This window comes from Brachyhypopomus gauderio, chromosome 13, assembly GCF_052324685.1.
Source record: "Brachyhypopomus gauderio isolate BG-103 chromosome 13, BGAUD_0.2, whole genome shotgun sequence".
NCBI lineage: Eukaryota > Metazoa > Chordata > Actinopteri > Gymnotiformes > Hypopomidae > Brachyhypopomus > Brachyhypopomus gauderio.
Window position 1 is genome coordinate 20,117,162 of NC_135223.1, and position 26,214 is coordinate 20,143,375.

General features: G+C 42.7%; 2 protein-coding genes across 6 annotated transcripts; both read right to left on the reverse strand.

Moving 5' to 3' along the window:
* Window positions 1-3,542: 3,542 nt before the first annotated feature.
* On the reverse strand, window positions 3,543-17,345 carry ube3d (ubiquitin protein ligase E3D). Of its 5 annotated transcripts, XM_076971601.1 has the most exons (11): window positions 17,158-17,289; window positions 16,317-16,443; window positions 15,965-16,164; window positions 15,197-15,287; window positions 14,852-15,083; window positions 14,309-14,384; window positions 13,388-13,463; window positions 13,045-13,153; window positions 12,745-12,914; window positions 11,042-11,180; window positions 3,543-4,022 (listed from the first exon to the last, which is right to left on the reverse strand). In XM_076971601.1, the coding sequence occupies exons 2-11, from the start codon at window positions 16,367-16,369 to the stop codon at window positions 4,002-4,004; spliced, it is 1,167 nt and encodes a 388-aa protein (XP_076827716.1). In that variant the 5' UTR covers window positions 16,370-16,443; window positions 17,158-17,289; the 3' UTR covers window positions 3,543-4,001. The 5 variants fall into 5 exon arrangements, with proteins under 5 accessions (XP_076827716.1, XP_076827715.1, XP_076827714.1 ...); XM_076971600.1 differs by lacking the exon at window positions 17,158-17,289 and having other exon boundaries at window positions 16,317-17,151; XM_076971599.1 differs by lacking the exon at window positions 16,317-16,443 and having other exon boundaries at window positions 3,548-4,022; window positions 14,309-14,381; window positions 17,158-17,344.
* Window positions 17,346-17,830: 485 nt separating this feature from the next.
* Window positions 17,831-22,518, reverse strand: slc52a3-2b (solute carrier family 52 member 3-2b). Its single transcript, XM_076970504.1, has 5 exons — window positions 22,420-22,518; window positions 21,187-21,298; window positions 19,075-20,157; window positions 18,852-18,975; window positions 17,831-18,452 (listed from the first exon to the last, which is right to left on the reverse strand). Exons 3-5 carry the CDS (start codon window positions 20,103-20,105, stop codon window positions 18,240-18,242), a joined length of 1,368 nt encoding a protein of 455 aa, XP_076826619.1. The 5' UTR covers window positions 20,106-20,157; window positions 21,187-21,298; window positions 22,420-22,518; the 3' UTR covers window positions 17,831-18,239.
* Between the last annotated feature and the right edge of the window lie 3,696 nt (window positions 22,519-26,214).

Sequence of the window (26,214 nt, forward strand, 5' to 3'; positions counted from 1 at the left end):
CGGAACGGAGGTGTGGCGTGCGTAACGGAGGTGTGGCGTGTGTAACGGAGGTGTGGCGTGCGTAACGGAGGTGTGGCGTGCGTAACGGAGGTGTGTCGTGCGGAACGGAGGTGTGGCGTGCGGAACGGAGGTGTGGCGTGCGGAACGGAGGTGTGGCGTGCGGAACGGAGGTGTGGCGTGCGGAACGGAGGTGTGGCGTGCGGAACGGAGGTGTGGCGTGCGGAACGGAGGTGTGTCGTGCGGAACGGAGGTGTGTCGTGCGTAACGGAGGTGTGTCGTGCGTAACGGAGGTGTGGTGTGCGGAACGGAGGTGTGGCGTGCGTAACGGAGGTGTGGCGTGCAGAACGGAGGTGTGGTGTGTAGAATGGAGGTGCCTCAGGAAGCTCAGGGAACAAGCCCAACTGCTGCTGCAGGGAGACAAAGGGGACCAGTTGTGGCGATGCGGGCCAGCTCAAATTGGGCTATTCATCTTGGCTGTATGGATGCTAACAGATTGCTCTCCGACTTCACTGTCTCTCTATCATTAACTGCCCCCCCCCTCCCAAAAAAAGGAGGGGTCAAGACAGCTTGTCGTTTAATTCCGCTGACGCCTCTGTGTCAGGCCGACACCGAGTACTACTGCTGAAATTACAGAGCTTGCTTGTGCACTGCACGTCTGCCAACAGCTCTGTCTCTGTTCTCAACAGCTCCCAAATAAGGCCATAAGCATTCATGAAATTCAAATGTGTTGGTAAATGTCTTGGTTAGTGTGGCATTTTAATTTGTGGCAACTGTCCGTAGGAAGAAGCGGATGTAGGACTTAAATGACCTTTCCCTGTAGTGCTCACTTTCTGGGAAGGTGAGGAGACGACTTCTCTTGCCTCTGGGCTAACCAGAATAGTCTTATAATTGCTTTATTCTATCATTCCTCTTATTTCCTTTTCAGGCATCTCTTTGCATCATTGACAATCGTTAAATCTCTTTGATTTAGCAGCCATGCAATCAAGACTGATGAAAAGGCAGTTTAGATTTATTTTTGATGAAATTTCCAATTCATCAGGAGAGATTTAATCGCCCTTACTGAAAATTTCACTGATGCTCTTAATAGGTTCAACAATTTAATTGTACATAATTTGCATTATAAACATCATGTTAAATTGCTTCCATTTTTCAGTACTGCGCTCTGTGGTCACCTTGGGCTTCCCGTTTGCGCCGAGAGTGCTGAGCTCGTGGGCGCGCTGCCATGGTGTGCAGACCTTGCCTCTGGACATGGCATTTTTGCAGGTCCACTGTCACAAACACGTGGAGGCAACTTGCTACACTAATGAGACACAAGGGAATCAACTGGGAGTGATTGCTGTCAGAGAGAGAGAGAGAGGGGGGGGGGGGGGGGGATGAGTGCAGCACTGACGGAGTGATGCATTAATAGGAGTGCAGAGGCCCATGTTATTCACAGACTCCTTAACAGGCATCTTTCAGGTGAAGAGGGCCAGGATGTGGAGGGCTGGGTTGATGCTACCAGCGGACGTGTTTATAAACAGAGCAGAATGTGGTGGGCATGGAGAGGCACTTTATCCGAGATGATACTGTCCTATGTAACATTCAGAAATTAGCTCCCAAACTTTGTTAAAATGGATGAAAATGATGTGAGCTGATCCTACCTGTGAGACTGTATTGGTGGTTAAAAAAAAACAGAAAAGAGATAATATTGCTTGCAATATACCCCATCCCCCCAAAACAAAAACGAGCCTTGAGGGAATGTCTGTGGAAGGGGCGGTTTTTGTCTGTGTCAGCTGCACTGGAGAACAGTGCTTGTTATCTCGAGACATGTTTGTTTTTCTTGCATCTGGTGTAGTGCTGAACAAGACTGGCCGTGCAGTACCGTGCGTGATCAGCAGCGATGAAGAGAGACATATGCAGAAGCAGGCGAGAATATGGAATATGTCAATTTACATGGAAATCATACATACACTACAGAATTAATCGTACGCAAAAAAAGATCATTTTGGATCATTTATTGAGACCCTTACTGTATAGGCCATGACTAACAAGGAACTAAGTGTATGAAGAAGCCACAGAAGAACAGAAAACAAGACACGAAGACCTGAGCAGGCGGTTTCCTGGAGGTATTAAACTTTGGCTCTGGGGTGTCATTTGTGACAACCACATGTGCTATCTGTGAAACAGTGTGAGGAGAACACAGCCAACCCCGTTACATGGTAGAAGCAGATAGGCAGTGTCCCTACAGCACACCAAACAGCCCCCCCAGAGACGGGTACCAAGGCCTTGATGGGAGTGGAAGCCACTGGCAAACAGCTTTCTCCTCTGTATTAGGCACTGGCACAAGCACTTAAAGTGCATTTGTATGGTTGTGTAGTGAAGTACGGATCCCGCTCATAATTTTGTGGTCTATTGGATAACAGGCAACCCACGAACCTGTGCAATTACCAAATCTTCTACAAGTGAGTTTTAATTTGGTTCCTTTGCAACCATTCAAATGGAGTTATTTGTTCCTTCTGCGTGTTAAATATCATTGCTGGTTAGAGAAGCTAAGCTAATTTGTTATTGGACACCTATACATTTTTTTTTACCAGTTTATTACAGTTTATTTATTTTAAACTTAAAGCATCACAAATTGAATTAGCAACCCTAGGCACTCCACTGGACAACTGTCAATTAAAATCAGAACAGTCCTTATAAGCAGACGTACTCATCAGTTAAGCATTATGGGAACCTATCAAGCATAACTGTAAAAACAGCTTTGCATGAGAAGACAAAACTGAATCATTTTAACTTTTAGATAGCCTCCAGACTTTTTGCCAGTGTTCCTGAGAATGTGAGGAGTAGCAAAGTGGTTCTTGTAAAAAAAGAACAGGAGACAGGGTGACCCAGGACTCTCCTAGATTTGAGAGATGTACTTACATGTAATACCAGAAGCTTAAAATAAACAAAGAAGTTATTTTTCATTGTACAGGAGCATTTCTTTTTCTTTAAGGACAGCCATGGACATAAAAAGTCCATCTATATTTGGTGATGTCAAAAAGTGCTTGCAGAATGGCCAGAAATGCAAACAGCCTATTAAACTTTCAAATACTATGAGAATTTCATTTCCAGAAAGCTTTTCAAGGTGGGCCACTTCTATTTTCACTTTAGAGACAGTACGGCTGAGGTGTCTTAAGTACAATTAATCCAAAAATAACCTGCATCTCAAACATTCAAAAGGTAAACTGCGGCCTCAGTTGTCAGAGATTGCATATAATACACTGTAATTACAGCAAATAGTAGCTGTCGCAGAAGGTCTAATGCCCTGTCTGGGCACCTGTTTCAGTCCCTCTTAGGACTGAATCTTTATTTATTTGAGTATGTGGGGGGTGGGGGGTGGAGCATTTATAATGAAATAGAGGAAGTGATTTGGGATAATTTACAGGAAAACAACATTACATGGCATGACAGCCAGGTTTCAAATCAGCTATCTTTCTGGCATTTAGCCAGTTTTAGCAAACTGTTAAAACTACTTTACAGGATACATGATAGCATTATATAGCTGCAAAAAGCAAACAATAAGAAGTGTGTCTGGTACAGTACATCAGCCCTGAAGCCATTATAACCTTTGTACAAGCCCTCAGGAAACACAAGGGGCTTTTACTCCTGCAAGCATGCAAGTAAGGGTTCAGTGCACATGCATGGGGGTGGAGGTGTGTGGAGGTGGAGGTGAGTGGGGGTGGAGGTAGCCTTGGCTTGAAGTGTTGTGTGAAAGCTGAACCAGTCAAGTTTTGTACAGAGTCACAAACACGATACACCAGATATTCTGCCAGCATGCTTATGTTTATTATGCTTATGTTCATTACTGTCCTGCCAAAAGTGGCTACGAAAGGCGCAATAAAAAGTGATGCATGAAAAAAATATTTTAATATTAACTTTATAAAGTACATCCTGTGTGTAGATGTCTGAAGGCATCAGACATGTTCAGCGAATGCTGTTGAATGGATCCTGTCCACTCCCGGTAATTTGTTCTCATGGTGTCATCTTTTCAAATAAGCCACCTAGACAGAGATAAAGTATAAATTCACCCATCACTAAGCAGATATAGCAGCACACAGTTTCAGAGCCTAGAACCTGTCTCACCAGTCAGCGGCATCTGCGTGCTCTGCAAAATGACATCAGAGGCGACTTTTCCACCCTTCCAACTTCTATGTATTATTATACCCTGAACACTGCAATGACCTGAACAGCAGTTCGCTCAGGAATATTTCTACCATTACGTCATTAGGAGTAATCTGAGCTTACTTTACATAGACAACACAAATAACATATCGATCTAGGTATATAAAACATTTTAACTTGTTAAATAGCAACAAAGTGATTTAGTGATTTTGTTTGTTAATTATTATGATGGCGCTCTGGAAAATTACACATTTTCCCTTTAATTGCTAAAGTCTGTTGTGCAAACAGAAGTTTACTGAACCAGAGCACATTGTTTTAAAATTGCATAAACAGTCATTCTTCCCCCTTCTGAAAGCTCTGCAGAACCATTAAGGCCCCTGAAATTGAAATCTCAGTATATCTTTCTTAAAAAACGATTTATATAGAACACGAAAGAATTTCCAGGTGTATGGGATACTTGTGGATTATTTGAGCATCAACCTGGATATTCTCAATGACAGCTGTCCAAAGTTGTGTATGAACTAATATAGTGATAAATGCACAAGATCTGTTATCAATATTAAAATTCACTTTCAACAAAAAGTAAATCAATAAAAACCAAAACAGGTGCAGGCACTCTAGGACAGGAGAACTTGGCAAGCTTCAGGGAAGCACATTAAGCAAGGTAAACTCATGCGGAGGCAGCCGGCTAAGATGGATGAGGGGGAACTGGAGCTCAAGGATTTCTCCCCGGAGTGTGCTGCTCAAAGCCCAATTTACTTTACAAGGACGATAATCCATGCACATAATACAACCACCGCAACCTATCCAAAAAAGATCAATCAGAATTTATCTTCATCTCAAACCCCTGGAGAATTACAGTAAAACCTCACAAGCAGCTGTGGAAGGTTTTGACACATGGTACTTGTAACTGTGGAAACGCAACCATGGATTAATATTAATGAGCGAATTGGTAAGCATTTTCAAATACCGTTGCTCCATGCCCAGCAATAACCTTTAGATCCAAACAGGGCCTTGGTTAAATGCAGATTTGGGTGGCCTGGCTGGGCTGATATGGGGTGAGAGACCTCGAAAAAGGACGAGCTTCTGATGCTCCTCCCTGGTGTTTCCTTATCTGAACCCTTGGTGAGGTGACTGATGAACAGATTTCCACCCGGATGAAAAGTGGCCGAATGGCTGCTGTGTGATTGGAGACAACGAAAGGGAAGAACTTTTGCCGATATGAAGACATTACGAATGTAGCAGCAGCGATGGCAGTGAAGGAGGCACAGACGTCTGCCCAAATGAGCCCACACTGAGAATGCTAATGCGAAGTTAGGCTGTGCACAGAAGTGAGCCAAAATGTTCACTACTTTTCAGAAGAGCTGACATATCACCAAGTTCTCCTTTATTTCAGTGGCAGTGTTTTTTTTTTTTTTTGCTCGCAGCTTTTGCAGTTCAAGTGCTGACATACAAAAAGTACCTTTTATTCATGCCGTTTTCTGGCATAAATACTTCTCAGTATATTAGCCAAGGTCCTTTCAGGCAGGGGACCGACCGGTGTGTGATGAATACAGAGTGTTCTTCTCTCATACACATGCACCCACGCTTCTCTCTCGCCCTGTCCAGCAGACAGGCAGCTGCAGTGCATCATGACCGCCGCGGTTATGCTCACGGCACAACTCACGCTCACTGGGGCTTGCGGCAGACTGAGTACACAACTCCATCTCCCGTAACTGTATCTGATCTCAATCATCTGATTACCCTGGCCCTGTGCCCAATGGCACCCTCACCGCCTGCTCCAGACACAATCGTAGTGTGCAAACCATAGACTGTATACACAATAGACAGTACGTCACCATTGATTCCCATTGTCAACTTCTGAAGTCACCAAATGGCCGACATGGAAGCTACTATCTTGGGGGCGCTTGCAAGGGAGGGCTCCGTCTGAAATGCCCACCTACACAGTACACCCAATCAGTATGCGATGAAGGGTATGTCCAACTACATAGTATGCATTAAACAGTAAGCGAAAAGTACCCGCATGGCTTACTGAATCGGGAGCCATTTTGAAGTATGTGATTGCAGCACACTGTCCTATCCCATGATTCAACTGGAGCGTTTAACTATGATCGTGTGACGTCATGCGACATAGGTAAAATGGCGGACACAGTGTGTCTGAGGTTGTATGCGTACTGCCCACTGAAAGAACGTACTACATTGAAACTTAGTACGTACTGCTTAAGTATGCCATTCCAGACTGACACTGGAGCATGCGCATTAGAGACAGTAGGCGGCACCCAATCCAGGCTACGTTTGTTAGAGCACATCGTCTCTCTTAAATGCGGAAAGCAAACACAAAGATTATCCAGATTATCCAACATTTGCCTTCGTTTCCATCAACCGCATACTGGAATTAAACTCTTCATCACAATATCTATGCAGCTTAACTAGTAAAGCATCTGACATTTAACGTTGGCAAGCTATCAAAATAACCCTACATGAAGCATCTTAACTATAGCTTCCATATTCAATCCTTCGAGATAAAATAAGTCGATTATTAAATATTTTAGCTAATCATTTGCATTAACATTATAATTATTTTAGTTATTTAAGCTTTCAAAGTAATATTCAAAGTAAAGTTTGATGCCACATGCTTCAGCGACATAAACTAGCTAATACCTTGTTTACATAACATGGAGAAGTTAGCCGCATAGCTAGCTACATTAGCAAACTAAGAAGTTAATCCGAAGATTTACTCCAAATACGTCAGACCTGTCAAGTCAGTGTTAAACAGCGAAAGGAAATAAAATAAGAGAAGCTTATTATAGCAAAAGTCGAATCAGCCGCCTAAGCATTCTTGTTTGTCAGTATTTCCCGTCAATTGCCACAGCTAATCGCTGTCAATCACCTCATCACCACACCCATTACGTATCATAAAACCAGTTCATTATAGAGAAGAGAAACTTTTATTATATATATATATATATATATTAGGGGTGGGACGCGATCAAAAAAATTAATCGAATTAATCGGAAGCTTTGTAATTAATTAATCGAAATTAATCGCATTTTAATCGCATTTCAGTATTTAACATGAGAAATATTAATTTAAGTTTGAATGATGAATGAATCAATGAACATAATCATAAACTTCAACATCTTGTTTATTTTTCCACCAGTCTACTACATAGACCAATAGATGAGTGCAGAAAACAGTTCAGAACACTGGAAATTCTGACCAAAAATGTTGTTTAATTTTGGAAGTTTTGCTCAGGATATTGGAAGAATTGAAGTAAATCTGAAGATGTTTTTTAATACCATTTTAGATGGTATATTTTTCTTTAATTTCCCAGGCCTCTGCCACAGGGATCTCCATAGTGCCTAGAAGTGGTCTTCTGCATGCTCAAAGCAAATGACTGGATCTTCATCATCTATAGATCAGGGGTGCCCACAGTTTTCAGCTTGCGAGCTACTTATAAGATGACCAAGTCAGAAAGATCTACCGGGGTGGCGGCGAACGTAATTTGTTGAGTGGATTGCAGATTGGCTACCGTGAATGTCAATCAAAATACAACCGTCAGTGCAGATGTGCGATTCATCTACTACTATTTTATGTGACGCGATCTACGCACATTCCTTCGCGATCGACCGACACTTCCTTCGCGATCGACCGGTCGATCGCGATCGACGTAATGAGCACCCCTGCATAGATTCATCATCTATAATATGAGCTGTCACACCAATATAATTCTTGTTGCTAACAGAGGTCCAGTGATCCCCAGTCAGAGCCACATTTGTGGCGCTCTTCACAATAACCTGTTTTACTTCCCTTTCCTCATCATACAGCTGCTGGATTTTCTTCGACATTAGAGGGTTTTTCATCCACCGAGTTTTTGCGCATTTTGAAAATGCGCATGAAAAAAGCTGGATGGAAAAGACCAAAATTCGAAAAAAGCCCCAAATATCGCAAAAAGATTTTTGCGCTAGGAGGAGGTGGAAACGTTAGACTATCGCATCGCCAAAATTCGAAAAAATTGGATGGAAAAGGGTTTTTCGCATAAACGATGACTTATCATGCCTCAAATCATGTGGTTCTGTACATGATCGCGATGTAAAGATGGCAAATGCATGCAAAAACAGTTCTGGAGAGAGCAAAAATTGAATTTAACTTCTCCATGTATAGAAAAGAAAAAGAAAACAATGTTTCAAAACCTCAACGTGCAAAAATGCGTAACTGCCAGATGGACGTAAAACCACTATTGTTTGGCGTCCTCTCACGTGATCTAAAGTTTATTCGCATAACTGTAATGAATGGAAACAAGGCTTAATTCGCATTTTTTTCTGCCGAAACTTGGAAATTGCGCATTATTTTTTCGAAAGGTTTGGATGTGCAGCGCTTCTTGTAAGCCTTTATCTTCGACCACAGAGAGCGAACAACACTGCAAATAATATGCCGCGTCATGTATAAACGCGTGCGGAGTCGCGCGCTGCGGTCACTCGCGAAAGTTTAATCCAGTCTTAATGGTCCAATGAAGGTAATTTAAAAACCAGGGGTGGGTTTCCCAAAACATTCTTAGCGCTAAGTACATCTTAACCTCGTACGTAAGAACGAGGTTACGAAGTACTTAGCACTAAGAACGTTTTGGGAAACTCACCCCAGGACATTTCCTCACTTAAAAAAAACCCGCGACGACCGGGACAGGATGTGAAATACGGACATGTCCCGGGAAATACGGACGTTTGTTCACCATATAGTACTAGGAATACATTTAGCAGCTAAGTGATCATTACTGACGTTGAGGCGGTAACGAAGGTGCTCCTGTGATAAGCGAACTCCTTCCTACATAAAGTGCAAATAACACTATTTTTGTTTGTAATTCCATCTTGAAGTTTCTTGTATTTAAATTTCCCATTCTCGTGCACGGAGAAACATTCCACGGTGCAAAAGTGTCCCATGCGTTAAAATGCGTTAATATTTTTAGTGCGTTAATTTTCCTGTAATTAATTAATCGAAATTAACGCGTTAAAGTCCCACCACTAATATATATATATATATATATATATATATATATATATATATATATATATATATATGAGAGATATTAACGTGATGGGACGGTTAAGAGAATTGACAGAACATACCTGCCCTCTAATTAGATGAAATGAAACTTTTAAAAGTGTCTGAGCCATTCACTTACATGAGAATGGGCGGGGCTAAAAGTCGTACAGCATCCAGCCACCAGAGTGTCTAAGGCTGTGTTCGAAATGGCCTACTGCATACTACTGGTGTACTGATTGGGCCCCAAATCAGTATCCAGTATGCGAATAAAAAGGATGACATACTACTTCTGCAAAATATTCCAGTACGTGAACAGAGCTATCTTCGTGGTGTACTGCATCCCATTTATGCAATGTTACGTTCATGTGACCCTGTAGTATGCCTTGCTTTTGTCGCATACTGGAAACTGTACTGCATACTACTACGAGGACCAGTATGCAGTATCCAGTATATACTTAGTGCAGTATGCAGTATCCAGTATGTAGTAGGCTATTTCGAACACAGCCTAAAGCTAGGTTTATACTTGACGCGTCGTGACCAGTGCGAGGGTCCGCGCGCTGAAAATGACGTAATCACAGTGGCTCCGCCCCTGCACGAGGGCCCTGCATGCTGTCACTTCGGGAGGTTGTGCACCTCTCGAATTTTGTAACTTCGCGCGCAGCGCTACAGCGCAACAGCACAATGAACAAAGTCATGCTTGCAGGGTTCATACACCTTCACAAGGTGGAATTCAAGCACTTGTGCGTCACTTTCAAGGTCCATTTCAATATTTCCCAGCGCCTTAAACTTAATTAAGTTACATATTTATACATATCATATTGCGTGTCATATGCATATTGCCTTTGACGCGCTACTGTCCCATCCACTTGTACATACAGTCTATGGTACAAACCCACCAACCACTCTGCTTGCAAACGTGTTCACCATACCGCTTCACCCGTCCGGTGGCTCTACCTTCTTGCCTGCTCTTTTGAGTCTAATGGCTAACCCGTCCCCTGGCAGCGGCCTGGCCTCATTCCTGCAGCCTGTCTGCAGCAAAACAAAAGCCATCCATGCAAACGAACATTTCACAGGTTGGTTCAGACCCCCATTTCGAATCCTAATAGCTGCCAGGGCTTGCAGCATCACAGTAGGCAGCGCTAAAATGACTGCTTTATATGCCAAAGATGATGGGCCTCTCTGCACCAGAGGAAAATTACAGAAATGTCTTTTTTTTCCACCCCTTTTCATAAAATACTTGGACATAACAGCATCTGCTTGGCAGCTTTATGGCCTCCTCCTGCTCGAGCCAGGAGACCTCCCAGTGCGTACGGGTGAAGGGAGATGTGGAAGCGAAGCACAAAGCCTTCTGCCTCTGATTAGGAGGCTTCCAGGAAGGCCTGGCAGCCTATCCACTATTAAACACTCGTATCAGGGACTTTTTTTTTCTGGAGAGCTAGTTAATGGGCTACGTACCTCCGTCTCAGTGTGTGTGTATGTCTTCTTAAAAGGCATGTTAGATCTCATCGCCTACGAGTTTTTAAGCGTCATGCAGCAGTAATGTTCTCTTTGCTATTCAAAGGCACAGCACTCTTACTGCAGGTAAGTGGGCTGATGATTACGCAAGGCTTCTAAGCTGAGGGCTGACAATTACCATCGTCAACCGTCAGCTGTGGTGAAAGGTAAATACGCCGTCCATTAACACCAACCCACGTTTGTTAATAGCAAATGCAACAAGATGAGAAGATATTTCGAATGCAATATAAATCCAGACCATACCACCAGTGTGAAGAAAAAAATAAATAAATAAATATCACACAACTGCAAATAAGCACTTCAAAGAGCTATGAGGTTACTGCTTTCAGAGGTGACCTCTGACCTGGTAGGAGTTCATAGAGCTCAGCGAAGGGGGCAGTGTGTCTGTGCAGGAGGTCAGCAGCTGGAGCAGCTCGTCACACGTGCTCCGGGGGAGAACCAACGGATGGACACTGATGTCCTTTTCCCAGGCAGCAACAGCCCTTAGAGATATGGAGGGAGACAGAGAGAGAGAGAGAGAAATAAACAGATAGAGAGACAGAGAGAAACAGATAGAGCGAGGGAGAGGCAGACACGCATAGACGAAGAGAGTAAGTGAGTGAGGACAGTGAGAGGGAGGGAAGGAGGGAGCAAGCAAGACATAAATTACATTAATCCGAGTTTGAAACATTACAGTTTTAATCACGTCACAGCAATTTGTCAGTGGCGGAGGCCGAGCACAGGATGAGGACGTGTGAGAGGAGCAGAGAGAGCCGTCCCGCCACACAGCACTGATCTATCCAGGACATTTCAGTGACATTTAGCCATCTGTGCTGCGGTTCTGTGGGAGGAACAAAACTCTGTAAACGTGCTGGTGGGGCCCGGCGAAGAGAGATGGCACCAGCACAGGCTTCAACAAGCACGTTTGTCACCGACAACTTGGATCCACACCTCAGGAGTAAGCCAATGTTCGATCGGCTTATTAGTCACATGACCTCAGCACTGTGACCTTACTGGGACCCACAGACAGTGAGAGCGACATGTAGTGCGCATCACTTTGTGTGTACTAGTCTCCTATAATCAATCTGAATCCTCCTTTAAGCCTGCCCAGAGAGATCTGCCCGGAAACAACTACCCAGAGGCCTCGGCAGAGTCCAGAATGGAAGAAGTGCTGGTTCACACTCTCCGCCATTGGTTAATTTTATAAATGTAAACATAATAAATTGGAGAAAACGCTTAGATTAGAAAACAGACAGATTAACATGCTGAAATGAATGTGGCCAGTAATATGTGATGGACTCGATGATTCTATTAATACTCTGCCAGCTTCAGTGTGCATGTCACGAGTAAACAGTAAACAGAGCACAGCTCTTCCACCAGACACGTCACATGACCATCCCAGGAACAGGCCCCTGCAGCTTGTGTCATTAGCGCGTCTGTGAGCAACAGAGGCAGAGGCTCCTCCTGCAAAGCAGAGAAGAATTCTCAGAACCGACGCGAGCTCAAGCCGTAATGACCCGCCGGCGTCTGAGAGACAAAGGGGCCGCACACCCACCCTCTCCCCACGCAGTGCTGCGGGCTCTCCTGCCGTGCGGCCCTCAGACAGAGTGCTTCTGGGTAGCGAGCCGTAAGTGTCTGCAAGCACAGGCACAAGTGTGTGCATGTGATCTACAGCACTGAACCGAACGCTCCGCACATAAGCCTAGTTGCCGAAATACTTTGGAGCACAGTTTAAAAACATGTCACCCCCAGCCCTTGTTCTAAAAAGACCCGGGTCGTTTGCAAAAAAAACTATTTCACTTTCTATATAAACAAAAAGGCTGTAAATACTGAAAGGAATGAGTGGAGCCACGCGACACAATGAGACGCATCACCGTTAACAGCCCTAATGCTTAGATAAACAAAACAACTTTTTATGCAAGTAATCTAATCCAAACAGGAAGCAGATTGAGGGAGAGAGCCCACGCTGGAGTAAATGGATTAGATGAGTGGTTAGACACGGTAATCAAAGGGCTGGATGAGAAGAAGAGTGAGAGAGAGTGAGAGATGGGGAGTTTTACCACTCACTCCTGGAGCTGGGTGTGAGCGCAGGGCAGGTAGAGGACTTTGACTGAGCTGGCTGCCTGGCATGACCGATGCTCATCCAGATGACGGCCACTGGAAGAGATGAGACCATTACTGCCGCCGTCTGTCCCAGAGAACGAAGCAATCAGAGTATCCGTGTTCAGAAGCCAGAGCTGGTGATAAAAAAAGAGGCACATTATCTTACATTCACCCATAAAAACACTTAGAAAACGTGTGTGAAGAAAAAGTCACAAGCAGAGGCCCAAGTTCTTCCTCCATCTTAGGAGTCTAGAATTGTCTTACCATGATTACAGATTGTCCATCTGGAGTCTGGATGGAAAAACGAAATATGCTTTGGGCAGATGACAGCTCAAGAAGTCTGGAAGCGAGGACTCGCTCCAAAAACTGCAGCCTGGATCACAAAACGCACAGAATTGTTTAGCCGTCACCACATGTTAGCAAGTTAGCAAATCACGAGAAAACCAATAAAAGATTTGTACTATTATCATGTTTATCTTGTCAGAGACCAAGCACAAAATACAGTAAGAGTTGCACCAGAGTTAGAAAATAAGCTGAAACAAAAATATATTCATAACTCTGTACAGCACCAACATTTTTAGACAGCAACCTGAAATGCAGAACTTGCCTACGCTGTGGTACAGTAACCTCTTCATCTTCACTTCGCCTCATCACCACTTCACTTACAAAGAGTTTTAATACATCTAGAACAGAATCAGAAAAGAATATCTGGAGAAAGACATACAGGTTGCAATATGACTCAAACACAGGCCAAGACCCCATTCTGTGTAGTTCTACCATGGAACGCAAACAAAATAAGGAAGGAGGTCTCATGGAAGGGTAGACAAAACCCAGATGAGCAGAGTGTCACACACAGGCCTCATCACATCACAGAACCATCTGGAAGGAGACCCTGCCTAAGCTACAGTAGTTCAGGCTTTTTTCACACACATTGCATTCGGTTTGCCACATCAGGCAATGCAATGTGTGTTTTCACACTTCTGCAGGAATGTGCTAGAAATATACTATACTATACTGATTATCGTGCTGATTATGATTACAAATCAAACACATTCTCACTCTTAGTCATCACTGCAGTATGTTGCAACTTCTATAAAGTTACTTTTGTCTAATTGTTTATTCTCCTTTTGCAGCATTTAGATATCGGCGCTCATGCTGCCAAATTCAGAAAAACTCGGTTCAAAGTTGCTGACTGCATTTCTTAAATACAACACATACAATGCAATAAGATTTTGTGAAAAAGGTACATGTCTAGTATATCAAATACACATTTCTAAAATTAAAATGATTTTGGAAAGACTGCATGGAAAAAAAAACCTCCAAAAATTAACAATAATCTTGGATTCACAAAACTACCTGCAAAAGTTTAATAATGAGGATAAGATGCCTCATGCAGACCAATAATAAACCTGATTATATTTCCAGCTTTTCTTATCGCCTTTATATGGCCAGTGGACGGAGGGGCGTCCAGCAGGTGTGGAGCACCACAGCACTCACTGCTGGGATGAGTCTGCTTCTCCACTCCTACCTGTCGTGACTGCTTCTCCCAGCACGGCCGAGCACTTCTTACAGAACACCACCGGGTTCCTGCGGCCAGCCGTCTGCTGCGTGAAAACAGACACCAATCACACCAGACAGTTGACGTGAGAGCACAGCCAGACTTCATCCACAGCGAGCTGACATCAGTAAGCACGGGAGCAGCCTAAACGTGCGCTCGAACGGGGAGGCGCTCTTCCTCCTCCTCCTCCAGCCTTCGGCGGCAGGCCAGGGGAGGAAGATCTGACCCCTGAAGCATGGGCTCGAGCTGGAGCCTTGCTGAACCCCCACTGTGCTTCCAGAAGAAGGATGAGTTCCACCTCCCCTTCTGTGGCAGTGTGGATGGAGCACAATGTTCTTCGAAACAAAACCGATGACTAAGCAAAGTGTGGAGATCCACTGACGCAGGGCTACGCTTCCGTCTCACTTTGAGCGTAGGTGACGTGCCGCGGTCTTGGTTGGAAATAGACGCGATACGGGCTATTCACAGCAGTGCTAACTTGAAACCAGTGTCAAGTGCAGAGAGGTGACGTACCTTTCCTGAATACCGACTAGTGTCCAGGTTTGAGCACGACGGGTCGTCTTGCTGCGTTAGGCTATGGTCACAGCTGCTATCCCTCGTCAAGAGGAAGTAAGTGTCACCAGTTAGGCACTCGTCTTCTTTAGGAAGAAGCTTCTTGTTGGCAAAAGGATCAGGGTGGCAGCACCAGTCACCCACTAACGCGTTCCAGTTCCCGTTCGGGAGGGGGAGAACTCGCCTGAAGACCCTTAAAAAAGCACACACTTATTAATATCAAATACTTCTTCTCATTTGTTTAATAGACTAGAGCTGAGAACATCAACTTAATCCTGGAGCTGAATAAACAAAGCTGTGCCTCACTTTTCCTTCAGCAGCGTGGCCCCACAGGACTGGCACAGGAAACGATACTCCTCCTGTTCCTTCAGACGCACAGTCACGCCGTCTGAAGCCTCTAGAGACAGCAAGCACAGCAAAACAATAAACACAACCTTCCTCTCAAAACACACCAGAAAAATAACTGCAACATGTTGGGATAGATTTTCCGTTGGTTGCCTTACTGAGACAGCCATTAAATCATTTTTAAATTAGACTTCTGGAGCAAAAGGCTATTTCCGACTCATTGTGAAAACATTGCGATCGAGCCAGTAACAGCACAACACCATCATCATATACATATAAAATAAGAACCCGATTAGCTATATTACAAAATTAAACAAATGATGCAATAGGTGTGGCTGGAGAAAAGCCTCCAATACTATGAAGGTGGAAGAATGTTGCATCCACGTTCCGAGAGCAGCAATATGGCCACTCATTCAGCTCAGCAGGACTTTCTCTGAAACAGAGTGACGTCCTGGCTCTGAGCCAAAGGTCACGTGGTCTGCGCATTCTGCGTCCATCATTAACCTCAGCTAATCTGTGGAGTGTGATGATGTGCGGAGGAGACCCAGGACTGGCCTGTATTCATTACTCAGATTCATCAAGTAAATCCAATGAGCTTCAGATGGCTCTCGCAGTTGTGCTTAATGACACTGGCCTGCAAGAGCCTCCGTGTTCATTATTATAATCAGTCTACTGGAATAGAGGAGCTGAGGGGATACAGTTTAGAGGGTGAGTGAAGGGAGCGCGTACCTGAAGGCTGGTCCACCCTCAACCTTAATCTCACGTGCAACCCGTCAGCATTCAGTTCCGGACTCTTCTGCCATGACCCCTCCACTAGACTGACCCCTGGAATTAGCTTCACCTGATAACCTCCATCAGGTATGTGGATGTCTATGGCCGAGTCTCCACTCGTCACATTCACCTCAGCTTTGTCCTCAAAAGCGTCGCTCCTGGAAAAAATCAACAGGGTGAATAACTACTGAGAACCTTTAAAAGCCCAATAACAAATGCTAGGCATACCAGATATATAACAATAGTGTGAAATTGAAACTATACCAAACATGGTGCCGGAACAAGTAGCGTGGTATTGTTTTCTACCCACACTGCTGGGACAGTTCCATCTTTAGGCAAACAGAGAAGGTGGAGGCCCTTCATCAGTACTGTTTACTATGTGTCCTCAGCCCAGCTCTCATGCCTTGTGCGAAGCTCAAATAGCCTTAATGACAGAACTGCAGCCAGAGGAACACCAAGAGAATCACAGGACACTCAGAATGGCATGATCTCTGTTGATATGACCACGTGGGCGCAGCAGAGTTGAAATAGCAGCTGCCTGATGTCACTGATGATATTAACCATTTTTGTAGGCTTCTGTAGGATATTAAGCACATTTCCTGCAATACTGAGACAATAAATGATATGTGATTACGTTGCCATAGTGCAATATCTCTAAAAAACAAAGTGAAACACTAGCAAGTAGTATTACTCAAAATTCCATTACATACAGCTCCAAATATTTTGCTCACACCCTTAACCAACACCACCACCTACTGGTGAGAAGCAGCATCGCAAGTAGGAGGTCATATTCATGATGGAAATCGTTTTTGTTAACGAGGAAAAAATATTACCGTTTAATTATCACGACCTGAACACACAAAAGTTGTATTGTAGTCACAGTGTCATAACTGATGTTTTAATTAGAATTAGGACACCGTCCTGCCATCACATGCCATCTGAATGTGTGATCGAGCTGGCAGGTAAGTAAAAGCAGCCGTAGACTTGTTAAATATAAAAGTAGGCAGGTTCTCACAGGTTTGTAGAGTAATAACTCACATTAGCTGCGTGTCCGCGACACGTGATCCACACACAGCTAAGGTGGGCGCTACACTGCTAACTTAGCTAGCGATCAAAGGGTTTATAATGTTACAAACAAGAGCAACACTTGCCGTATAACCAGAAGGCCGCTTTGCAAACGTTGTCTCAACTCCAGGAAAATGAGGTCTTGTTGTTTCGTGCTCTCCATTTATATACGAAAGACAGTACATTTAAAAGAACGTTTCAAAAAGGCTGCATTCAATCTTCTTCTGCGGTTATGGCACCTGGTCGATGAGACCCGCTACTGCTACCCAGAGGACTGGCGCATTAAGACGAACCCAACAACAAGTTATATTTTTGACATACTGATTAATTATATGTAATTATTAGCACGCATTAAAGCTCAATAAAATGAAAAGCTCAGTTAAATTTGTCTTGCATACATTTTTTGTGCTATTTTTGTTATTTATGTTTGTTTTCTTTTATTTATTCTGTAAAGCACTGAGTTGCACATATGTATTAAAGGTGCTATAAACATAGATTATATATATATATATATATATATATATATATATATATATATAGTTATTACTATTTAGAACATTCCAGCATTTCTCAGCCTAACTTCCATCTTCCTTACTGAATAACGTAAATATAACTGAATAAAGTAAATATATTTGTTCTGTTCCTTTATGTTTGTCTAATGTTTTTTGAAAGATGTTTATCTTTCTGCTGCAGACACCCTATGAGAATAGGCATAATGCAGAATTTCATTTGACGTTTTTATTCAAAACAGGAAATAAACAAAACAGGAATTTATTTAAAACATGAAATAAAAAGTCAAATCTGATACTAGAAAGTATTCATAACTGAGTAGAAACCTTTACGCGGTATAATATCAAGGCACTTTTCATCAGGTGTCTGTTTAATTTACATTAAATATAACAGACATATATGACGTTAGGCTTTGTTACTCAGGCTAACCAGTGCACTTAATTTAATAAATATTTTAGCTGACAATTGGCTTTTAATGCTATTATATAACATTTCATTAGGGTATCTGGAGCAACAAACACATGACTTGTCCAATACTGTGTGTTACATCAGTGTCAGGAAACCCGTGCATTCACCTTCATCTACACAGAGGAGTGAATTGTAACACTATTTTTAGTATAATTTCATTTTACTAAAATGCTAAAACTTTACTAAAACATCATTTAGGGCATTTGGTGTTGCAGGGATCTCCTGATCTAAAGAGTTTATAGACACTAACTATTGGAAACATTGTCATGGCTCCTATCATGGACCCAAGTTGTACTACAGCTCCACACCACACGAGGGCGCTGTGTCCTTCATCTCTCAGGATCACTCCAATGATCACCTTCACATAGGACAGGGTGAGGACAAACATCACCCAACTTATGACCTGTCATCATGACAAAGGATAAAAGAGACAGACAGTCATATTTAATTATTAATAAAATACATTGTCTAAAGAGTCATTTGTGTAATAGAATTGCATAATTAAACAATGAATAAATAAGGTTTAAGTAAAATTAAAAGGTTTAAATTATGCATATCTAGCACAGTGTTTACTATAGCAAATTTACAAAGCATTAACTGAGCCCCTAACAAAGAACTACACATCATTCATACACACACGTTTATATATATCATATAGTTAGGATGTAATACAAGCTGTAGTTATACATAAGCTATAATTGTTGCATTGTATCATTGTAATGATTTTCAGTGGCATAATAGCACCACGCCAGTCATTATACTTGGCTGCTTTGGGTTGACAGGTAGATTGTGTTGGCCTTACCATTAGTGCAGCTCCTAAATCATGATAGACCAGTAGCGGGCAAGGACTCAGTGTGGCCATGGCCATGTTGTACGCTCCAAAGCCTGTACCAGTTACTGTGAGCACCCCCATCAGCACCAGTGACCTGAAGTAGAGAAATAACTAAGTCTGCATCTACATTAAAGTAGATACAAGTAGTACATTACATTTATTTATCTTGTCTGGGTGTGTCGTTTGACCTCACCTGACTGGCACAAACATGGCAATGAAGCAAGCCACAGGGTTGGCCACAGCAGCCATGATGGTTGCCAGGTGATACGCCTGATTTCCATACGGCAGACAAGAGTAGGACTGCACTGAAGGGAGGACCGCGTTAGTTAAGGCGTTGACCCAGCCCAGGAGCAGGAAGATGAAGACCACTTCTGCTCTGCTGTAAGTGCCTTTCCCAAAGCTGCTACAGGGTTCCTTTGCTGAACCTTCCAGGGGATCCAGCATAGGTTTCTGCTCTGGAGTGGAGCTCTGTGCAGTCAGGTTAATGCCAGCCCTCTCTTCGTGCTCTGCATCATTAAGGTAACACTTACACGGGCTTTCATGCGGCACGGCTGGGTGGTGGTTCAGCATTAGAAAAGCAGCCAGGCACACCGCCATCATAGCACTGAGGAACAGGAAGAAGGTCTGGGTGGTGAAGTTTGCCGGCTGGTAGTACGCTTGCAACTCACCATTAGATTCCCAGGTGGAGTTCTCCATGCTAAAATTCACCTTGCTTGTAGCGTTCTTACAGTGCATCACTCCCACGCCCTGCACGAGAGCTACCAGTGCTGGAATCAGGCCACTCAGGCCTTCCCCGATGAAGTAGGTGGTGAGGTACTGAGGCTCCAGCCTCATCATAAAAGGCAGGAAGGTGACGGAGGAGGTACAGTCCACGACCGACAGCAGGAACGTGAGCGACAGCAGCGCTACGCTGTGCGCGGAGCCTCCCAGCACCAGCGTATGCTCCCAGAGAAAGGCCAGGAGGAAGTTGGCCAGCACGCCCACCACCACGATGGCGTAGACGATGGGCCGCTCGTCCAGCGATCCCGGCTTGAAGCGGTGCATGAGCGTGATGAAGAGCGGCCCGATGTTGGCCAGCTGGATGATGACAGTCAGGTAGGAGGGCAGGTGCCATTTCTCAGGAATCACATGGACCATGAGTGGGAGCTCCACCCACATCCCGTTGATGGCAACCCATGAGCCAATGCCGAAGAGGCAGGACAGCACATGTGTCAGCAGAGACATAATGGGGACTATGACTGTGGTTAGTGGATATGTGAGGGATCGTGTAGATCATCTGAAAAACATACATGTTTTTGCATAATTCTCACAGTAATTTGACTTTTGTTCTGACCTCTGACTGCAATGATATTATTTACAACATCCATAAACTGATAAAATGATAATTTAATAATAATTATTAAATAAATAAAAATATCTGACTAAGGATACAACATAGACAATGCATAAAAAAACTTCTTAGGATACTTTTGTTAACTGAACATGAAACAAGGAACATTATAATATATATTGCTATTCATATGCATACATACTCCTCAAGTGGAAGTTACACTCAAATCTATTTGCTGTTAGGATCAATCATGAAGTCATAATGGGACTCAATTCATGATTCAATTCAGAGTTATAGATACAGCAACAAACAGCTGATCCCTAAAAACTTGAATTGGAACTCTACTGACTCTGGAATGAAATTGAACACTGTCATACAGTGACCTAAACAGGAAGGAACATTTTTCTTGCCTCTGGAGTTTTAGTGGCTTCTAGAAAGAACTGCACTCTAGAGCAATCACACATCTCAAGCCAGCTGAATCAATGACTAATCAAACTTACGCCCTTCATATGTTTCAAGTAAATTTAGTCAGAACATCACGTTGCATCATAATTAAAAACTAAATGACTGCCAAGTAAGCTCTTGCAAACGACAGTACTACTGAAGAGTTTCGAATTTAGACATTTTAAATGTTAAAAAATACAGTAGTCATAGTACAATTATGCATTCCCCAGAACTACTCTGTGGGTCAGTCATTTGTCCTGTGACCTTTCCCCCACAAGCACACTGCTCTACAATTTATCATCCACACAGGCTCATTCATAACATTAAATCACCTACTAAGGAAATGAAAGCCACTTTAAATAAACATGCAATAATTTTAACTCCTGTGTCGCTTTCGTCATGCAGTCTTTATGTTTATTTCCTTCATGTTCCCTAATAATGTCAAATTCATTCATGGAGCCCAGGCTATGTCTGTTATGGACCAAGGAACCAAAGCCCTCAGGATCAAAGCCCCTAGTTCATTCTGCCTACCTTATAACGCCACTGCGAGGAGATTTTACTCCACCATTGTGTAAAGACTGTGTCCTGTTACATCAGCCTGCCTGTGAGAGCGCTGCATCTTCCACATCGTCTTGCTGTTCACCTGACCACGGAGGGTGCACATACACAGACGCACACACACACCCACACACACACACACACACACACTTGAGCGTCCTGCGTGAATCCTTTAACCCAATGGGAGACTATTCCAAAGGCACACAGCCACGTGCTCAGCCCCCGCACACGCAGCCGTGACGAAGTAAGGAGCAAGGAGGGGCGGGGCTGTAGTGACATAGACAGGCTCCTCCCCCTTCTTCCTCCCCTAGGCTCGTGCAGACCAGCGCTCGCTCGCAACAAGGTTGCAGGCCCTGTGCTCAGTTTTATAACGTCTGGCAAGCTATACACGAGTATGTGTTTCAGAGACAAGTTCTTCAGTTACAACTTAAATGTGACTGTTAAAAACTAATATCCTTCAAATGTCCTCCAGCTAGCACAAACATCTACTTATCTATTTGCTTTTTTCATTTTCTGGCCTTATACACAAATAAAACATGATGAAGTCTGCACCATAGTAAGTATTGGGTTAAATTCTGGCGAAGAAACAATCACTGAGCCTAAGCAAAAGAAACACAAACTCATTAGTTGTCCTTTGATGTCAATAAAACAGAACCAAAATCTGAATGAAACAGTTTGCTGTAAAGCACACCAACCACTTCAGGATACGTAGACATAGCTGCCATCTGTCTACAGACATACACATAACACATTTTGTTACAGGATAGATGTAAGCATGAAATGGGAATAAAAGCTAAATAATCAGCATCCTGATACTCATAAGAATCATATAAATCAAGTAATTTAAACCCCACAGGAAAAATGTTGACTCTGCACTGACCACTGAACTAAACATTTAAGTAACTTGTGCATTTAAACTGCCCTCTAAATTCTTATATTCTTTCCATACCCATACCAATATAATACCAGTTAAAATGCCGTTACCATTATAATACCAGTTAAAATGAACACTCAGTTCAACCCTTCCTATTTAAACAGTGATGTTTTTGCTGTATTATGAAAAACAGTCCAAAATTTCCCAAAAGCCATTTATCTTGATTTTAGAAACAAAGTCTTCACCACCATTTACAAATGAATGAGATTCTTCCATTAATGATATGTCAGCATGTTGTGGTCTAGACATCAGTGCAGTGTAAGTACTCTCACCTGATTTTGAATTGCTCCAGTCCTGAATGTAGATCACACTGTAATGTGAAGTATGAGTTGGGGATTTTGAAGCAGACTGTTGCTACTCTGAGCTGAGACTCCACTATCAGTCTGGCCTTGCTCACTCACTGCCTGTTTGCCAAGCACTGTGTGCCTGCTCCCATGATGCAGTGGGAAGGACAGTCAGACTCCACGTTGTTGGTCAGTGTCGGCCCAGGGGAGAGGACAGGGGAGCTGGGCCCAGAGGTTGTATCCATACTGCTGCATAGCATGATGTGTATACATGCTTAAAGCAGCCATGTAATGACATCAGACAGAGGCTTGCGATTCCTGGCAGGCTTGAGTTCCCTTTAGTTTTCTACAATTTCCAAATCAAGGGAACTGACCTCAGAGGGCTGAAACGCCATGGGATTAGAACCTTGTTTTTCTACCCTCCCTAATTTTTTTACCCTCCTTAACTCTTTTTACCTTCCCTAACTCCCTATGTTTTTGATTGCTTTAATGAGCCTTTACAAAACTCTGAAGTTGATGAGTTGTGAATAACTGATGAGTTTTTTTTATATCCATACACTAAAATTGACAACGTCATGGCCACTCACTATGTTTAGTCTTGCCTGCAAGGTTTCACAGGGAGAGGGGAGTTTGTGCTCCAAACATGTAGCACTTTCTGGTGGCTAAGAGGCCAAGACATGAGGAACATGAGGAATATATTTTAGTAGGCAATGGGCAATTCATATATACATATGTACCAGTCAAATGTTTGGACACACCTACTCTATTTATTTTTATTGTTTTCAACATTAAAAAACCAACATTAAAAAACCAAATGAAATAACATGTTAATACACTCATTATTATGCACCTTATTATGCATAATTATAATATAATAAATAATATAATTACAATAAAAATATTGACTAACTTAGATATTAGATATAACTTAAATTTTTTCCTATATATAACCTGTATTTTGATGACAGCTTTGCCTACACTTGGTGTTGTGTTTACCAGCTGAAGCAGCACCTATGATGCTTTTCCATCAGTCCTGCAGACATTCTCACATATGCAGTGCACTTGTAGAGCAAGGAACAAAAGTTCTGAAATAAAAATGTTTGCTAAGGATCCATTTAAAAGTGTGTGTGTGTGTTGAGAATTAATTCATATATAACACTTTTCTTAAAGTATATTTGTCTTACAAATATCTGTGAAGTGAAATCTTCAAGTATGACATTAAAGCAGCATCACAGAGTTCCATGTTTCAGCAGCTACAGAGCCAGCTGTTGTGGGAGGAGAGAGGCAGATGAAGACGACGGTGGCAAAGAGCGAGATGAAGACGACGGTGGCAGAGACACGTCTTTAGTGTCCATAGTCCAACACAGGCTAAACAAGAGTGAGCGCTGGCTGAGGAATAAAGTCTGATAAGCACAGCGCGTAACAATAAACAAATAGTGATACTCAGAGTCCTTGAAGCAGTGATGAGTAACAGTCACACATCTCGGGCTTGAGCAGGCTAGTGATGAATAAGCACAACACTGAATGTTCGGTCCTGTGGGCTTAAATGGAGGGAAAGGTGGCTGGAAAGAAATGAGGAACGTGGGCGTGGGCGTGACTAATAAGTGGGTCATTGAGAATGGGGGGAGTTGTCAAGTGTGAGGGTGTGTCTGGGGTTGGATGGGTGTCTCCCCTGTGCACTGGGATCGGCCTACCTTGACACCAGCACTTTATGATATGTAAAATTTCACTTCTATAAGTAAAAATTCTATAGACATAGTATCACATTATGCTGACAGGATAATATATTCTCCATCCACTTAATTAGAAACACCTGGCTCTTACAATCGCTGTCCCTATTATTAGTCTCAGAGAAGTTATAGCCTGCAACTGTGCAACCACAGAACGTTTTTATTAAATTACTGCAATGAAGGCCACATTATTACATGGGTGCTAGCACCAGCAAACCTGAAAAAAAGACATTTACAAACATTCCACATTGTAGACAACATTCTAAAAAAAGCTTTATTTTACAAGAGACATCATCTTATTAGTGACATTGACCTGTGATGAATATGAGCAATGCTTTGTTTGACCAGAAAGGTGCATAGCCAAGAAAAAAAACCTTTCCATTTTTATACTGAAGAAAGCAATCATAGAACACACAGCTTGTGTGAGAGTACAGCAGTTGTTTATGCTGTTTTATGTGTAAACATCAATTTTGCATTATCATTTTATGCCCTTCAGTAACTCTGCAGTGAACTACAGCCAAAACTAGCATTCCCTATGTTAAATGTTTTTAATTTACATTTACATTTATGGCATTTGGCAGACGCCCTTATCCAGAGCGACTTACATTTTTATCTCATTTTTATACAAGTGAGCAATTGAGGGTTAGGGCCTTGCTCAGGGGCACCTCAGTCATGGCCTCAGGTCTAGGAATCGAATCTGCGACCCTCCGATCACAAGACCAGTTCCCTAACCTCTAGGCCATGACTGCCCATTTTAATGTTATAGTGTTGAGCATTCAGAACTCACTCTAACAGCATATGTGACATGGGCCATAAACCAAATGCTACAATCAGCACCTTGATTTGGTAGTGCCATAAATCGACATCCACACTTGTATTTAAGGCAGATAACGTATTGATACACAGACTCTGCCCTGAGCAAGACATGACACACGAGCAGATGTGATTTCTTTTGGCTCAAAAATGGTACAGTGTGGCAATTCATAAACATACTGATCTCATGGAGACCTACACTTTCATATCCTCTCAGGGAGACACTTAGTCAACTTGATTGTTCAAAATCATTTTTTTAACATATGAATGAATACAAGTTGTAAATTACACTAAAAAGACCTTAATACACACTAAAGCCATTACAGATCTGATTAAAACCTAAAGCTAAAACTGTTATACATTTGATTGGAAAAAGTATATTTTTAATGTCTACAAGACAAATTTCATAATTGAAATTCCAATGTGTATTTGTATCAGTATCATGTAAGGTAGATTTTAATTATGGATAATGACCTAAATAGTTTGACTCACCAACCTTGTCGAGAGTGTACAACCACAATTGCAAAGACCAATACAAATGAACCTTATGAGTGATTTTCAGGACCATACAAATCCGAATACAGAAGACATTAATTCAGGCCTTAAGGCAGTGGAATGAGGTCTGTTTGTTTTGGTTTGCATCACTGTCTGGATGTTATCTCTTAGTTAATTGTGAATCAGAACACCGGTGCGCATATGCATTCATATATGTCTGAGAGGAGGAACAGAGTCATTGATAATCCCAAAGGAATGACATCAGCATCTTTTGTTGTCCATATTTTAAGCCTCATACCTGGCTCATGAAGCAAGGTATGACATCAGAACAGACAGGGAGACAATAAGCTACATAATCTCATGTATTTTGGAGGTCAGAGGTAACCATGCATCTAACATTCATGCAAAAAAGTCCAGCACTTCAAATCTCTCATAACAGACAGAGTAGGCAATACTGAGTTCAATTAGCAAAAACAAATAAATACATTTTAAAAAAGCTTAAAATTCAATGTTTTTCATGACAGGATATATTGTTGCATTACTTTCAACTTACGTGGATAGAATTCTTACTACACCTCACTACATGCCTCCACACCAACCACACAGATGGTGGAACAGCACGAAGCAGAGCAGTCAGGATATGTGTGATAAGTCTGAGGAGCAGTCTTCTCCGGGGTGTGTGATAAGTCTGAGGAGCAGTCTTCTCCAGGGTGTGTGATAAGTCTGGGGAGCAGTCTTCTCCAGG